The following is a 17,942-nucleotide window of genomic DNA, read 5'->3' as shown; positions in this document are numbered from 1 at the left end:
AACACATATAAGTTTGCAAGTGATCCACAATGAATGCAATCCAGAGTTACCATCCTCTTCTCTGCTTATTCACAGGTTCACAGATGAAGAGTCTAGAGTATTCCTGCTTGATAGGGGTAATACCAGGGATAAAGAGGCTCCAAAGGAGAAAGGATCAGAGAAAGGGAGGGCAGAGGGAGAATGGGAAGATCAGGAAGCGCTGGATTACTTTAGTGATAAAGAGTCTGGAAAACAAAAGTTTAATGATTCAGAAGGGGATGATACAGAGGAGACAGAGGATTATAGACAGTTCAGGAAGTCAGTTCTTGCAGATCAGGGTAAAAATTTTGCTACTACATCTCACCGGAATACTGAGGAGGAAGGACCCAAGTACAAGTCCAAAGTTTCACTGAAAGGCAACAGAGAAAGTGATGGATTTAGAGAAGAAAAAAATTACAAACTTAAAGAGACTGGCTACGTAGTGGAAAGGCCTAGCACTGCAAAAGATAAGCACAAGGAAGACGACAAAAGTTCTGAGAGAATAACAGTAAAGAAAGAAACTCAGTCACCTGAGCAGGTAAAGTCTGAAAAGCTCAAAGACCTCTTTGATTACAGTCCCCCTCTACACAAGAATCTGGATGCACGAGAAAAGTCTACTTTCAGAGAGGAGAGCCCACTTAGGATCAAAATGATAGCCAGTGATTCTCATCGTCCTGAAGTCAAACTCAAAATGGCACCTGTTCCTCTTGATGATTCTAACAGGTAATTCCACATTGATACCCAGAAAATAATCTGTGATGATTTAGTTAATATTCTAATTATCTTATTTTGTGAACATACTACCATTTCATATTCAAACCAATGGTATATTTTGTTTGTTATGTGTGTGTGTGTGTTACCAATTTGCTCCAGACCTGCTTCCTTGACTAAAGACAGGCTACTTGCTAGTACACTTGTCCATTCTGTCAAGAAAGAACAAGAATTCCGATCCATCTTTGACCACATTAAGTTGCCACAGGCCAGCAAAAGCACTTCAGAGTCTTTTATTCAACACATTGTGTCCTTGGTTCATCATGTTAAAGGTATGTTTACTATTGTGAATTAAATATTCCTTGCAAATTAAAATGAAGAGTTAGGCTTTAATTAATGTACTCTAGGGCTAGCAGTTTTACGTAGATAGCATTAGAAATTGGGAAAAATAGTTTCATGAAAGAGTGATCAGTCTTTCTAACATCAGGACCCTTGGAAATGTTTAATACAAAGTGACCGAGATACCAGATAGAGTTGAAACACACTCTAAAAATCTGTATCATGATAAAACTGATAAATATTTAAGGGGAAGTCTTTGAAATGTATCATTGTACTTGAAGGGCAGAATGCTTACAGATGATTTTTCATTGCATGTATAGGATTTATAATGCGCACTTGCATAGATTTTATAATAAAGATGAGGCCATATTGTTACTGCATATTATTAAGAATTTTTTTTCAATTTTTAAAGAAACCTGAAACCAGCAGAAAAGCAGTATTGATTTTCTACCTATAATTTTGTTACTTAATTTGTTGTAATACTTAGCTTTTTTAAACGGTAAACTGGAAAAGAATTTATTGGAATTTTTTAAGGGAAAAAAGTTTAAGAAATTTAAAAATGCGTTAGGAGAGTAGTGATTTTACGAATAGTTACTAATTAGGATGATAGTTTTATTTCTTTAAGTCCTGAGGATGATAATGGTGTTTACATTTCAGTTAAAATAAGGATGCTCAATTTTCACCAGTATGTAATTAACTCAAAGGTACTAATAATTTTCAAAGGTTTAGGGTATGACTTTTTGGGCAATTAGGTTGTTTTGTTTTTGTTATTTTCTTTCTGTGTTTAAAAGGCAACTTACTATGAAATAGGTTCTTACCCAGGAAGCTACATGGTTGTTGGTCTAAAGCCATTTTTTAAAAAAAGTTTGTCTTTTCATAAGAGAACAACTCATTGTAATAGCTGAAACTTGTTGCTAGCAAATTCTTTACACAGTTGATGTTTCAAAACGGTGAATAGTAAATGAATTTCTTTTTGACTGTTATTTAAACATGGTAACAAGAGTTTTGTTATTTGGCTATAACTAGGTTTGTGAGCCACTTTATGACCATATTATTGTGGTACATAAAATATGAAACATTTACATTTTTTCTTTTTTTACCTTTTTTTGACCTGTCTCCACATTTTACAATTTATTGCTGAATTTTGAGATCAGGTTTTGATAAAATTTTTTCTTTTTCATTTTCTTTTTGTTTTTTTTGTATTTTGTTTTTTGTTTTTTTTTTTTTTAAAGAACTGTAGTTATGTTTCATATTGGTATTGTGCAACCGATCTGAACAGCTCTTTCTTAATTCAGAGCTGAAAATGCCCAGTGATGTTTTCTTTTTCATTGTAACTAGGTCCTGGAATATGTTTTGAAATGGCAAAATCCATGTTTCAAAGTAAAATAGCGTTGAAAGATACAGGCAAAGTTGAATCTTCTGTCTTCCTGGCAAAAATGGCATAAAAACTGAGTTGCTAGCTCAAATTCCTGGGTTTCATGGAATTATGATTGAGGCACTACCCTTGTAGTGGCCGTTTCAAGTTTTAATGATTGGTTATGAGACATGTGCTGGATATTGGGCGGTAAGTTGACACAGATGTATGTTGACCTGTTAAGCAGATAGCTTGCTTCGTAATGTGACATTTCATGACTTTATACGTCTTTCTATTTTACATTTAGAGCGTATCTTGAATGGTTTAAAAGCTAGTATTGATGTTACTAATTTTAAAATTTAAAAGGACAAGGGAACAATAGCAGATATGCTGTCAGGGGTGCCAAGATGCCAGATTTTTGGAGTAATAAGTGTTAATTGATTTGAAGAATATTTTTTGAATTGAAATGGTACTATTCAGTTTTTTCTTAAATCCGTTTTTTTGTTGTCAACATAGTTCTTGATGCAATAATTTTATTAGTATACTAAAATCAACTGTGTAGTTATTTCAGTATTTTTGTTTTCTGCAAATGATTACTTGAAGTAATTTCATTGGTGTTCGTATTGGCAAGGTGTAAGGACATTCACTTACTGTTCCTTTCTGTTCTGTTTGAGGAAGTAGTAGTGCATTACTCAAATTGAGTTAGAGATTCTCAGTTTAATCTGTTTATTGTTCTTGGATTATATGTAGTACTGACAGTGCCCTCTGAGGGGCGTTGTATCGGTGACCAGTTGAGGTACAAAAAGTTAAAAGGGACAGAGTAGGAGCTCTTTGTAACACTTGATTCTCTTCTGCTAGGTTTCTTGAGTATTTTTATTTTCTTTTCACCTGCCAAATGCCCTTCTGTCACAAATGAAAATCTCTTTTGAAGTAAAGATAACTAATTGGGCAGTATTTCTCCTAAATCAACAGAGCAATACTTCAAATCAGCTGCAGTGACCCTAAACGAGAGGTTCACCTCGTATCAGAAAGCCACCGAAGAACATAGTACCAGGCAAAAGAGCCCTGAGATACACAGGTATGTGCACTGATGAAGGGGCATATAAAAATGTTTTGATAGAAAGATAGTGTTTAAACAGTATTGTAATGGAACTGTGCTGTCATCATGATATAAAATGAACTTTATTTTTCTGATTCATACCTTGAATAAGTGTATTTCCAGCCTTGAAAAGTTTGTAATTTATTGTTTCTATTTAATTTTCAGTTCACTTGGTTTAAACAGGTTCTTAGAACTTAAAATACTAAGTATTTAGTATTAAGCACTCCCCAGTAAGGAATTCAATAGATACCACATTTTTGGGGGGAGGAAGTTGGATACCTAGAGTAGCCCTTTATTTAATTTACTACAGGTAAGTTTGTAAAATAAAAATGCTTGGTAACAGGTAGAACTGTTTTTCATAAGAGCATGAATGTTAAAAGTCAGGCAGTTATGTTCACAGCATGGTTCATAACTGCATTGTGATGAACAGGTTAGTTAATCTCTGAACATTTGTTTTTTTCCATCTACCAAATAAGGACAACAGTGCCTCTTTTGCAGAGTGGTGGTGACAATTAGTATTGGTTATAAAATACCTAGTGCTTAGTCATAGTAGATAGGGTTTTGGTGGTGACTGCTGAAGAAGCTCTGAGAAGTTGAAACGGACACTAGTTTAAAAAAGGCAAGGAAAGGCACAACATAAAACTAAAGATCCACTGATTATGTAAAAATATGGGAGATATTTAGGAACAAATAACCCTGTGTGTGTGTTCATTGAGGATCTGGAGGTATAATTGTATGATGGTTGACAATTAGGATGGTAATAGTCAACTTATTTAAAACATGAGTTTTTTATGATTAAGTTTGTTTTAAAAGGTTAGATTTATTTATATGTAAAAATATGTGAAGTATTTTTATTTTTAATGGATATAGTTTTTATTTCTTAATTGTTCATTTGGAATTAGATTAATAACCTTACAATGTGAAAGTTCACTTGGGAGAGGAATAACTGTCTAGTTATTTCCTTTATTAAAGTGGACAGTTGTGAGGAATTTTTTGAACCATAAAGTTAACGTGACTACAAACAGACTTTATTTTACATTAAGGAGAATTGACATCTCTCCAAGTGCCCTGAGGAAGCACACTCGTTTAGCAGGGGAAGAGAGAGTTTTTAAAGAAGAAAATCAAAAGGTATGTTTGGAGTGGACATTTTTTTTAATGTTAATGTTTTCAACTTAGTTAATGATATTATATATTAAGTGTAGTTTGTGTAGATAAAATTTGTTTGCAGAGGTCATCTATTTTTAACTTGTAAGTAAATGCATTTATGGTAGTGTATGTAGTGTTTTTCCTAAAAGAAATTAAGCTGACACTATATTGTATATCTAAGTAAAACCAAAACTAATTTTTAAAAATGATAATATTTGAAAGGAGAAATTCGTTCTAAGCAAAGGGTAAAGAATCAAGCAGTAGAAAAATTACAAAAGCAAAAATAGAAATTATAGTAGGGTTTTTCTATAAAGTTTTGGGGTTAAATGAGCCAGAATAAATATTCCTTGATTTATATATGCCTAAATTAATATTTCTAGGTTTTTCACAGCAAGAACAAGAAGTAATCCCCATGCTTCTGGGCATTTTTGATCTGGACTAAGAAATGAGCTTTCCTCACTGATTTACAAATGAACATTTGGAATGAAAACTCACTGTTGGAATTTTTGTGGGTTGGGGAAGAATGTTTTTAAACTTGAGAGAAGGACCTGTGAATGTTGGGGGAGGGAGGTCTTTGGAATAGAATGACTTTTTTTAAGGGGATTCTGATACATTCTGTTGATATCAAATTGGTGTTTTCTAGGTAGGCTAGTCCATATGGCAGGCAGATTAGGGGACTTGGAAATGCTGCCTGGTTTCAGTTTGGCTGTAGCCAAGTATTATTTTTATGATACTTGGAAGATAATTAACCCTTGGACCACATGTTTTGCAGACCTAAATAGTTGCACTAATATGAAAACATCGGCACTTTCATTTTCAGAAGCTGTTATTAATAGTTGTATAATACAAATATTTTAATAGGGTATCCTGTTGACTTACTAGATACGAAATTTATTAGAGCTTAAAAGAAAGTGGTCTCTGTATGGGGCATACTGATTTTGGAAAAACAGATTCTGACAGGTGAATACTAATCTTGGCTTTTACTTTCAATATCTTGGGTTCAGTGTTGGTTTTGTTTTGCCAACAATTTAGTCTATCCTGGTGCTCTTGACAGAGTGAGTATCTTGTTTCTTTCCTCATTATTCACCAGATTTTCATGTGGAGGAGAGAATATAGTGATGACTTATGGATGGATAAGGATAGGACATTGCTTTTTATCCTTCATTTTCTGATCTGAATGGATAATTAATATGTGTTAATTAATGTATATAGTTTTGGAGTTTATAAAGTAGTTTTACTTAAATTATCTTGTTACTTGTGGACTTGGTAATATAATACCTAAGTGAAAAAGGAAGGTTTTTCCTCTTGATTAGACTTTTTTTGTTACCCAGGGAGCAAATGGGTGAGTAGTTGATACCATTTAGAGATATACTTTCAGTCTTATGAATGCTTATGAATATCGTAGCTAGATTTCCCAGAGTAAGTACTTCATATTGTTGAATACTAGCAAGGATGTCCACATTGCTTAGCATCTTACTGATGTATAATTTTTCTTCATTCCTAGATGCCTCTTTCCATCTTCCTAAATTATATAGTATTTGAAAAAGCAATGGAACAAGAAGGAGGTGAATTGTGACCCAGTTAAACTAATGTCCGTTGCAATACCTGAATTGAGAAAGGGCAGTATATTGGCCCAAGATACTGAGTACAGGATTGGGAATATTCTCTTTCTGGCTTTGTTTCTACCCTTATTGAAGCTTACTTGGTTTTATTACTCATACTCCACTTGCATGTTACGGAAATTACACAATTCTTCCTTTTGAAGTCGTTTTTATTGGGTTGGTCAACTTATTGGGAAGAGCTTGGTGACAGTGAGGCTTAAATAATGAGAACCATTACTTTAGGATTCCTTGACTTTCTAGGTAGAAAGCAATACCACAATTACAGATCGCGTATAACTTCTGTCATTGTTCAGCTTTTTTTAAAAAAAAAAACAAAAACCCTTTGAAAAGGATGAGTGATGACAATGAGGATGTGCTGAGTGGAAAAATAATTATGTCATTCTACTGTACAGAGTTTATTATGGATTGCTTTGAATAAAAACCTACTACACTGTCAAGATAATTAGCTTTTCATAACTTCCCTAGTCCTGTTTCACTGTGTATACAAATGTCTGATCAAAATAACCTAGCATATTTTTTAACAAAAACTAAAACTAAGTGTGGAAGTAGTATTTCATGGTCCACTCTTCTCTGATACTAAAATACCAGTTTAGAAGCTGGCATAAAATTTGGCTATTATATATATATTTTTTCTTATATCTATTCTGAAATTTGTATTTTACATTTGTCTTTTATAGGGAGATAAAAAATTAAGGTGTGATTCTGCTGATCTTCGGCATGACATTGATCGTCGGAGAAAAGAAAGAAGTAAAGAACGGGGGGATTCCAAGGGCTCCAGGGAATCCAGTGGATCAAGAAAGCAGGAAAAAACTCCAAAAGATTACAAGGAATACAAATCTTACAAAGATGACAGGTAATTGTTAAAACTGTGTGAGTTAGGTTTTAGCTTCTAATTAGCCTTTAATAATTGTCAGCTTAATTGCTTTCAATTTTGACTGTGTAATCGAATGTTTAAATTTAAACAATTAAAATTATTTGTTTTACAGCAAAAATGTATTTGTCTTTTACACGGCTTATGGTGGATGAGGACAAAAACTTTGGAATAGCAAGCTAACACTGAAAAAAAAAATGACAAATTAATGTGTCCTATTATCCAGGCTACATCAGGAGGTTGGACTTCAATGCAGTGCATTTCTAGAAACAGTTTGTGTAAGAACTTTGGTTCGTTATGCTTGATTCCGCACTTTTTCAACTCATAACACCCAGAGTACAAGAATTTTAAACTGATAATCTAGTGGTTTAACATGGGAGAGATGGGGGGAGGAAGGACTAGTTTTTATGAAATAGCAATGTGTATTTATCTTTCAAAGTAATGTTTCCATGGATACTGTTAGCAGTGGTAAGAGTTACCGCAGGTATGACCTTTTAGGGTGTTGCATTAGAACCATACAAAATCGATCATCATAGAGTCAAATAGTAGGAATACTTAGTATCATAGATAATCGTTTTCTTGCTATTCATTAGGTAAATGGTGGATTTTACTCGTGTTTTTTTTTTAATTTATGACTGGTATTTGTATGTCATATGCTTTTTATTTCTATAATGGAGTTACGGCCCAAACCATACCAACTGTTCTCACCCAGAGTGTACAAACTGCAGTCATTTTGAAACTTGGCCTTAAGAACATTCTTAACTTTTTCCTACTCTTCTTTTCCTTTCCTTAAAATAACAACAACAAAAAAGTTAAAAATATTGAAGAACTGAACCTTATTCTTGAAGTTTCCAGACTGCTAGTTTTTAACTGGCAGGCTATAGCATGTTTTTCAGTAGTTATGTAAAAAAAATAACTGAAGGAGAATGGAAACAGACTGTGTCAAAGTTTAACACCCAATCATTTTAGTTATGTAATAATTTTAATAGGGGATAGTTTTTTGTTTTTTTTTTTTTTTTGACTTGAAAAATATCCCTTTTATATAAGATTCAGCAGGGTCTTCATCTTTTTTAAAGTAGCACATATTTTTTTGTTTTCTTTGTTTATTTTGCAGTAAACATAAAAGTAGAGAGCAAGATCATTCTCGATCTTCATCATCCTCAGCATCACCTTCTTCTCCCAGTTCTCGAGAAGAAAAGGAGAGTAAGAAGGAAAGAGAAGAAGAATTTAAAACTCACCATGAACTGAAAGAATACTCTGGCTTTGGAGGAGTTAGCCGACCACGAGGAACCTTTGTAAGTAGTAGAAATACCTTTGATTCTTGGTAGGACTTTACTTATTACTCACTATGCATAAGGAAAGTTAAAAATACGTGATTTAGATGTTGTTGTGAGTCATTACTCTTACAGTCAGAACTAGTCTTGGAAAGTGAAGTGGTATTTGATTTATCTTCAAGATATGCCATTTAGTGGTTGGAAGGAGGGGCTGGAGCTGGGATGATGCTTTCTTTGTATGCAGAGTAAAAAATAAGTGTTTTTGTCTAATTCTAAAAAAATTTATGTACATAAACTAGATTTTTAAACTTTGGGGTCAGTATCTTTGCATAGTGCATAAAGACCCAAGAGTCAAGTAAAGGTATTGATTGAGATCCAATTCTTTAATTACTTAGTTTTTGAAAAGATACCTTAAAACATTAAAAGAAAACACCCCTAGTCTCTGTATTTACAACTACTTTTATTTTGCCTGTTTTGCCTTCTAGTCCTTGCTTATATGTGTATAATCACAGAAATCATATAATTTTTCTTTTTATTCTACATAGCATACACATTATCCCCATATTTGCATAAATTTGTTGTAATTATTTAATGACTTCGTAGTAGTGCATCTTCTTGACTCTTCAATTTCTATATTCAGATTCCTACTGTAAGCAAGTATCCAGTCAATTATTAGTAGGGTTCATTAATTAGATCATTTAGGAAAGAGAAGAGCTTTGCTTATATGGTGATAGGTGTAGTTGAACACTTGGGACTCCTGTGATTGAAATTCAAAGAAATAGACAACTCTTTCAGCTAGTAAAGGTGAAAAGAACCAACTTTATTATTTAAAAATATTAGTTCAGGCCATGAAAGTGCAGTCAGTATGCTAATACTTAGATTGACTGCATTTTTTTTTAACCTTTTCAACTTTCAAAAGGCAGAATTTTTTGCCTATATCAAATACCAAATAGCCACCTTTTTTATCCTCAGTGGCTATGAGATTGAAATTTAGGAAGGAAATTAGGGAATTTGTTTTTTGTTACTGCAGTAAAATTAGAGTTTGCATGTAACTAAATACCTTTTGATTGCATTACTAAACAATTTTGTTAATGTTAATCAGTTTCGAATTAGAGGCAGAGGAAGAGCCAGAGGAGTTTTTGCTGGGACAAATACTGGTCCAAACAACTCAAATACTACTTTTCAAAAGAGACCGAAGGAAGAGGAATGGGATCCAGAATATACCCCAAAGAGCAAGAAGTACTTCTTGGTGGGTGTTAGAAATCTGTGTTTATTTGGTTTGCATTAATTTTCAAAGCATACTGGGTGAATACATTTGAGTACAGGTATCCACTGCTGTGAGAAGTTTTCACCATAATGCAGGAAACCTTTTAAAAATTCATTACCCAGATGATTTGAAGTTTTGAAAATGTGGGTCCCTTTGGTCCTGTTTATACTTCATTGATAGCACCTATAGGCTGATCAGGGTAAAATTTAAAATGTACCTGATTTGATAGCCACATTCAGAGAAGAACACTAACATATGTTTCATGTCTGTCTATAAGACAATGACAGTTATAGAAACTTCTCATTAAGATTTACCTTTCACCATCACAGCTGCCTGTTTAAATGAAAAAGAATTCTTTCACAGTACACATAAATAAGGATCTCAGGGAGGTTGTTTACTTCCATTGGAAGACAAGGAAGATGGAAAATTACATTGGAAAAGTTGCTAGCTACACTAATGTGGTGCTTCTTTGTGATATAATACCTTCTGAGGCAGTTTTCTAAGAGATGGAACTAGAGGATGTGGATCCCGAGTTTCTAGGTAATGATGGGCATTTTCTGCAGTTTGATATGGGAGAAAACGGCCCATGATTAAAGACACTTTAGAAAATACCAGAACTGTTATCAGAAATACTTACTTTTTATTACAGCTTTTCAGAGAAGTCATGTTTCAGAGACTGGTTCTGAAGATTAGTTGTTTTGCAGAAGCAAGGAGTAAAATAATAGATGTATTGAATCATGTCTTTTATTTGGCTTTTTATGAATATACCTGAATACCCATAATTTATCTGCTAAGTGAGAGGAGAGAGCTATATGCTGAACTAGATCTATATTGTTTGAAGAATGGCAATCAAATTAATTGCTATTTGACTCTCCTGGGTACTTTAATGACCAAGGTCTGAAAAAAATTTTAAAGTGTATTATGCATAAAGTTTACTCTATATGCACTCCTCTAAGGGGAAATTTAAGCTTGTTTGAATTGGGTGAGTTGACCATGTGGACAGGGAAGGACATGTTATTCAGTTATAGGAAAGTTTAAAAGATTGATCTCCTTTTTGATTTAAGACTTTATATATTCACAGACTGCTGTTTATGCTGGATACTATGAATGCAAAAACAAATCATGATTTCAGTTCTTGGCTGGAACAGATTTAGAAACAAATGTTCTGAATACATGTGGTTTTCCTCCAAAGCAGGAAATGGAGGATTATTTCAAAGGAGAGAGTGATTTGGAGAGCCTTCTTAGAGGAACTGGGCTTGAATCTTGAGCCTGAAAGATAGGCAGGTATACTGCAGATTGCAGGAGTGAAACATCTTGAGAAAGAACTCTATGGCTAGATGGTTGGTTTAAGTTTGGTAAAATTAAGAAAAAGCAGGAGCCAAATTCTGGAAGGCCAGAATAGCTTTATAAATTTGGGTTTTAACCAGAGTTCAGAAAAACCATGGTTGTACAGATAGATCTGAGAGTTATTGTCGGAGCTAAGGGGTTAGATATTAGAAAAGTTACGTAACATTTAGGAGGACTTAGGGACCCTGTATGTAGTCGGATGTTTATAGTGAGATGAAGGAATCTCTGAGATCGGGGATACAGAGGAAAGAACACAATTTGAGGAGATAATTAAGTTCTGTTCTTGAAGTGCCAGGGAGAAATTAAGCGCACTTGTGCAGTGGGTTGTTGATAAGGTGATCTATGGAGTGAAAAAAATCTAGAAGGACACAAGGCCAGATCACCCAGTTGAAAGAGATTAATAGGCCACCTTGTCAAAAAGTGGGGGTGAGGAGTGTTCATTAAAAAAAAAAAGAAAAAAAAGCCAGAGGAGACCAAATGTTAAGGATCAGAAAGTTAAAAGGGAAGCTAGAGGAGAACAAGTAGATGGTAATTAATACTTCTGAATGTGTTACAAATACTTAATTTAGGCTAGACCTTCATTTATCTATGGCATTCTTTCAGAATCTGGTGTTGTAATTTTTATCTTAAATTGGGACATATTTTAGTTTGGCATTTAGGTGGCAATTTTACTGATTTTTTAAGAATTTAGCAGCTTACAAGTAGCAGTACCATTTTTATATGTTGCTATTCTGGGCTATATTTAAAAACCTTCATTTCTGTATAAAACATGCATTTTATCAGAGACTGATGTTCACAAGCAGTAAAATTAAAATGTTAATATGTTTTTTCTTATAAATCTATTCCCATAGTTAATTATTTTGGTTCTTAATTAATGAACCATTGAAATGACAGCTCTAGTTTTTTACATGGATATTTAAATTTAAAAGATTTTGCTTTTGCAGAGATACAGATTGCTACTACTAAAAGTAGAAATATAAACAAAAATATTCAGAAGAGATGACATTGAAAATCTACAGATGTTCCCTTAGGTTCTTTCAGAATAATTGACACAATGAAGCTTTTGGTGTCATGTTAATAGTTAGTAGTAATAATAACAGTGTAACATTTATTGAGCATATGTACTATGCTAGAAAGGTGCCTAAGTGTCTTACATATATAAACTTATTTCATGCTTATAAAAAATCATTTTGAGATGTGTCCTTTATTCCACTTTTAGAAGATGAAAAACAGTGGGGTACAGAGGTTGACCAAAGTCACTTGACCAAAGTTACATGCTTAGTAGAACAGGGGTCTGGATTTAAACCCATGCCTTGGGTCCAAGAACCAGATTCTGAAAGCACCTGATCACTCATTTCTCCAGTACTGAGTAATAGTAACATTTGTCGCGTTCTTTTCTTGAACTTTTCATCTCTGATTTTGGATTTATGCAAAGATATGGTAATGTTTGTAATAATAAGTACTCCAGGAAAGATAATCTATTTTAGAACCTGAAATTCTGTGGAGGGGTGAGTATGTGAAGAGTTGGAGCAAGTGGGAAAGTACTGAAGTGGACAGGTTCTCAGTGTTGATGTTGTCTTTTGAGGAAGAGAAAAATCCCTGGTAGGGAAGAGGATTCAGGAGGTCTTGTTCTTTTAAGATTATTTACTTGAGAGAGGTTGGGCATGTGGAGCAGGCAAGGGCAGAGGGAGTGGGAGAGAAATCTTGACCAGATTTGCTGAGCGCAGAGCCAGATGGAGAGCTCCATCTCAGGACCCTCACATCATAACCTGAGCCAAAATCAAGAGTCAGATCCTTGGGGGATGGAGCCACCCAGGCGCCCCAGAAGGTCTTGTTCTAATATGGCCTCCTTTATGTGTTTTGTGTATTGTAAGTATCTCACTTCTCCGACCCTTATCGTGTGAAGTAATTTTTAAAAATTGTAGGACTAAAATCTTGCAAGTTAGAATATGAGGATTAAGAGTTCGTATACTTAGCATGAAAATCACTTAGCTGTCAGGATACCCTCTGAAAAAGTAGTGTGATTTAGCTGCTGTTTTCTTTATATGGTGTCAGATCATTGGTTATTTAAAGGTAATGGCTAGTTTAACTCTAGTGTTCAGTTATGCCTCTGCTTTTTCTATTTCTGTAACTATTAATAGCCTTATGGTAATCATTTACTGCCACCAGGATATCTGGGAAATGTATTCTGTGGGTGATGGACCTAGGGAGTAGTGGAAGGAGCCAGTTTTGTGGCCTTGGACAAGTAACTCAGTTTTTCTGCCTTGGTTTCTTTATATCTAAAGCAGGATTAGTAACAGTATTTTGTAGGGTTCTTTGAGGATTAGATGAGTAAATACAGGGAAAGTGCTCCTTATTATCACCACTGTTTGAGTGCTTGCTTGTCACACACTGGGCTGGGCACTCTATAGATTAATACTATGTTCCTTTATAGCTGTCTCCCATTTTTAAAATGAGGAAGTCACACAGCCTCTGTTTAGAAACATTTAAACCCATGCCTCTGACTCCAGAACCCGTTTGCTTCTTCCCACAAATGCATAGAATACTGTGTAAATACCAGAAACAAACATAAACTTTAGAGTTTGTGCTAATAACAGAAGGGAGCCTGAAATTATGTAGTTGTGTGGGTATGATTTTGAGTGGCAGAGTATTTTAAAATACTTTATTTCAGGTTTCTCTTGAACTTTCTGATACTCTGAAATCTACACTTTTCTATAGTTCCTAAATTGATTTTTTATGGAGTCCCACACACCTCTTGCTAGTCACTTTTCATCAGTTTGGTAAAGATAGGTTGTTGGAAATTGGTAACTGTTCTTTTGTATGGTGTGTTACTTGTGTAACTGAGCTTTGCAGCTCATGCCAGGAGGGTGATTGGTATTACATGAATACGCACAAAAGCATATTGTGTTTTGGAGAAGGTGCTCATATCACATAATACTTAATAAGAAGTTTTAGTGACTTGACAGCTGGTCAGGTATTCCATTGGTTATGCAACATTGTTTGCATTATCCCCGTTGTGTCATTTAGGGGCATTATTTTGCTTTATTTTCCATTTTTTTCTATAGGTGATAAACTTGAGAGTTTGAGATGGACAGCAGTTTAATTACATTATAGGAGAACCTTGGTTTTTTGTTTTGTATTTTGGGATGTAATACTCATCTATTGATCCAGAAAGTTAAGTGCTTTTCAAGTTTGCAGATTGTTTTAATTAATGGAACAGTTTGTAATTTGAGGAATATCTGTATTTGGATATAGTTAATGAAAATTAAGGTTATGATAATAACTAAAAGTAATAAAAACCTATAGTACCTCATGTTGGTTAAGAAGAAATAAGTTGAGCTATTACACTAGGGACCATCCGGTCATGATCAGGCATGTGAAATTCTCTAGCTTAGAAGGTGGATATGTAAGATTCATTGAGTTTTAAACCTCAGTAGGATTTTAAGATCTGTTCCTATAGGTAAAGTATAATTTATACAACTTACTTAACAAATTTTATAGTTTTGTAATGATATTTTTATGACTTTTTAATGTCTTTATGACTGGTAATTTTTGGGAAAATGATTGGTTATTTGAACTCAATTACATGCAGTACATTAGTCAGTGGAGTTAGTTATATTGAAATAATGGAGAACAAAAAAAAGTCAGAACTTTGGAAATTGGCAGTAATTTAGCAGTTGAAATCCTCCAAAAAGTTGGACAGCTCTCAAAGCTTGGGTTACAAAGAAGTAAGATGTAATTATTTGTTTTCACAATGGAAAATATTTTTGCCGAAAACTTCAGTGTTACTGGATTTGTTTTAATGTGTTTTAGAACATTACCAATCTTACATACCCTAGTCTTCAGAATATTTATACCATGAGTATGATTGTGGGCATATGATCATTTTCCCTTTAAGAAAGAGATTTTAGTGATGATTTTTTTTTTTAACCTCTCTGTAGCATGATGACAGAGATGATGGTGTGGATTATTGGGCCAAAAGAGGAAGAGGTCGTGGTACTTTTCAACGTGGCAGAGGGCGCTTTAACTTCAAAAAATCAGGTAGCAGTCCAAAATGGACTCATGACAAATACCAAGGGGATGGAATTGTTGAAGATGAAGAAGAGACCATGGAAAATAACGAAGAAAAGAAGGACAGACGCAAAGAAGAAAAGGTAGAAAATGTCAACTTGTGAATCTGACACATTTTCTTCAGTGTGGGTTTGGTGGGCCAGTTTGTTAACTATTTCATTTTTAGGGACAGTGCTTATTATGGATCATTTTCACTCCATATTTTTGGTAATCTTTTTTCTCTTTTTTTCTCTCTGTTTTTTAGGAGTAATAAATATGAAGTGAGATTGCAACAGAGAGCAGAACTTGCACCCACCATTTTTTTTACCTGATTTTTGTTTTCAAATAAGAATGTAAGCATTTTACTTAAATTTTACTGTTTGCAAGTAGTCAATAGAAATTTTGTTTTAAGTCTTCAAATATCTTGAAAAATAGTAGACTGTATGTTGAAAATTGTACTGAAATAAAGTAGAAAATTGTTAACGTACCATATTTGTAACTATCAACTTTTAAAAAATACTTTTACTGTTTTTGTTACATGCATTGTAATTCGCTTTGTCTATAAGATATGGTCAAGTACAGCTCTGTGAAAGTTCTGATTCTCTTCCTTCCCTGTTTGTTAATGTTTATTCTGAAGTAAACGTTAGCTCTACATACAAATTCCTGAACAGAAGTTTATAGAGACCACACTAATTATTTTAACTGTATACATCTGTTTAACATTCTCCTTAATTCAAACGCACTACATTGTAGGGTGACTAATTTTTGAGGTGTACCACAGAAAAGGTTTTTACTTTGGTAAACTAAGGTAGTTTAACATGTCAGCAGATGTTTAAGAGGAATAAAAAGCTTTACCAATCGCTAAAAAGTACAAGCTATTAAAAAGATACACAAGTATGAGGGGTTTTGTTTTTTGTTTTTTTAACTGAAAGCAAGCAATGGCCTATAAAAACTGATCCTTCACTTTTTGGGCTCAAAATTCAATGTTCTCTTTCTATTCTTATTTGAAAGTTTGAGTCATGGTCTTAGATATCAGCTAATCCTGTTGAGAGAGGAACTGGTCTATAATAATACAAATAAAAAAATCCATTCCTACCAAATGTATTACTTTAATCCTGGTCTTGGTATGGAAGAGGATTATCCTGCAGAATAACTTGATACATTAGAAAGGTGTACCTGATTTCATATCTTTCATATTTATTTGAGCTTCTGGACAGCTGAAACATTAGTTTGTAGTCTAACTGTAAGGAAAAATAGATAAACAAAACATTGTTCATTAGTAGTATTTTAAGTAACTTGTTTTTCAATAAAAAATTTTGGCAGGAAGTTTGTTGCAGTATTTGTCTAACTTGGTTTTACTTTTCCCCCTATTTCAGTTGCAACTTATAAAATGGCTTTTTCTTTTTCTTCCCAAGGGTTCTATTCTTCAGGTAGATATTCTTTCAGATGTAAATTACCTTTGTTTAGGCTGATAGTTCTTAAGATGAAAATCCGAAATAGTAAATTTCAGTATTAAGTTTGTCTTGCTCTATGAGCATATATAAAATTAGTCAAATTTCATTTGTTAATTCAGCAACCAAATGAGTTGCATACGTTTGCATTAAAAGAAGGTAATGCTTATTCTGTTAGTGTGAACTTTCAAAGATCTTAAGTACATGAATCTTTCATCTTCACTTGATTTGCAGTGCTCCAAGCACCTAGATTGTGGCCAGGGGCATTTGCTAAGAGGGAAAAATAAGAAAACAAAACTCAATTTATGTGATGTATATGGCCCTGGGATCTTTAGTATTGCATGATTTCTCCTATTTTGTCTTTTCTGAAATTGTTACAGAGAAGCAGAGGAAATACTTTCAGAGCAAGTTTGTATTGCATTAATCAGGACACAGCTAATTTCTCCTAGTCAGAATACTACTTAATTACATGCTAAAGCAACATGGATTTAATCTTCAACACAGGAGAATTTTCACAATCATTTTATTTTATACAAATAAGTTTAGCTTTTATTTTAACAGTTATTATTTGGTTAGATTATTTGAATCTCTGTGCATGAATCTAAATGTGCAGTTTTGTTTTTCCACTTAAGACAATAGGAGAATGGGAATTTGCTGAGAAACTATTTAATAGGGAGTGGGAATAAAGCTCCTTAAATCCTAACAGCAGGTTATATCTTAAATGCAAATGCATTGCTTTAACCCAGAAAGAAACATGATTTGGTTACTTTTATTCTATGAAACAAAATTGAGGAAAGGATTATACTAGAATTTAGTAGGAAGGGTGATAGAACTCTGCAATAGGATGCCATTGTGGATGTTACATCTTTTTCAGAGCCAAGCATATGAGAAAGCCTGTGTTGTGTTTTTTAAGCCACAATTTAACTCCACACTTCACAACATATTATAAAGCTGAATGGTTCCTCTTAGTAAGGAATTTTGTTAACAAATGGCAGAAAATAATAACTTTGATACCTGCATTAACAGACTTCCTTTTGCCTAGAGAAGGAAAATAAAAGTGAACCAAAGGATATTTCCAGAAAGGATTAAGAAAGCTGTTTAAGAAGGCCATGACTCAGTCCTTACTTAGGTGTGTATACCTTTCAACATCCTAGGAATTTTAATATAATATAGCAAAAAATGTTTTTCTAATTGCATCCAACTTTAAGGAATTATTTGTTCCCTTTTGTCACAGTTAAAATCAAGTGTTGGGAATTAAATTATAATTTGAGTAAAAATATTACCCAATACAAATGAAATGTAGATGGCTAAACGATTCTTACTCAGTGTGATGTATAATGCAACAGGGACCCTTGTAAATTGTCATATGCCAATAAAATGTCATAAGTGGTAA

The 17,942-nt window shown here is 33.7% G+C and overlaps 1 protein-coding gene across 5 annotated transcripts in view; it reads left to right on the top strand.

Annotated features, from left to right (window-relative positions):
• The window catches only part of BCLAF1 (BCL2 associated transcription factor 1), a 29,819-nt gene extending 11,877 nt beyond the window's left edge, over positions 1-17,942 (top strand). For 2 of the 5 annotated variants that reach the window (XM_059400783.1, XM_059400782.1), the window contains exons 5-13: positions 76-741; positions 892-1,061; positions 3,395-3,500; positions 4,565-4,649; positions 6,967-7,142; positions 8,275-8,455; positions 9,537-9,683; positions 14,990-15,202; positions 15,364-17,942. In XM_059400783.1, coding sequence (XP_059256766.1) covers positions 76-741; positions 892-1,061; positions 3,395-3,500; positions 4,565-4,649; positions 6,967-7,142; positions 8,275-8,455; positions 9,537-9,683; positions 14,990-15,202; positions 15,364-15,369 — 1,750 coding nt within the window. In that variant the 3' untranslated portion in view covers positions 15,370-17,942. Of the gene's footprint in view, positions 1-75; positions 742-891; positions 1,062-3,394; positions 3,501-4,564; positions 4,650-6,966; positions 7,143-7,275; positions 7,439-8,274; positions 8,456-9,536; positions 9,684-14,989; positions 15,203-15,363 lie in introns of those variants that run through there. The other 3 variants (XM_059400785.1, XM_059400784.1, XR_009404472.1) reach the window with 2 other exon arrangements.

The sequence above is a fragment of the Mustela nigripes genome, chromosome 5 (genome assembly GCF_022355385.1).
Source record: "Mustela nigripes isolate SB6536 chromosome 5, MUSNIG.SB6536, whole genome shotgun sequence".
NCBI classification, from domain to species: domain Eukaryota; kingdom Metazoa; phylum Chordata; class Mammalia; order Carnivora; family Mustelidae; genus Mustela; species Mustela nigripes.
The sequence above is the reverse complement of the archived record's forward strand: the minus strand, read 5'-3'. Positions and strand labels throughout refer to the sequence as shown.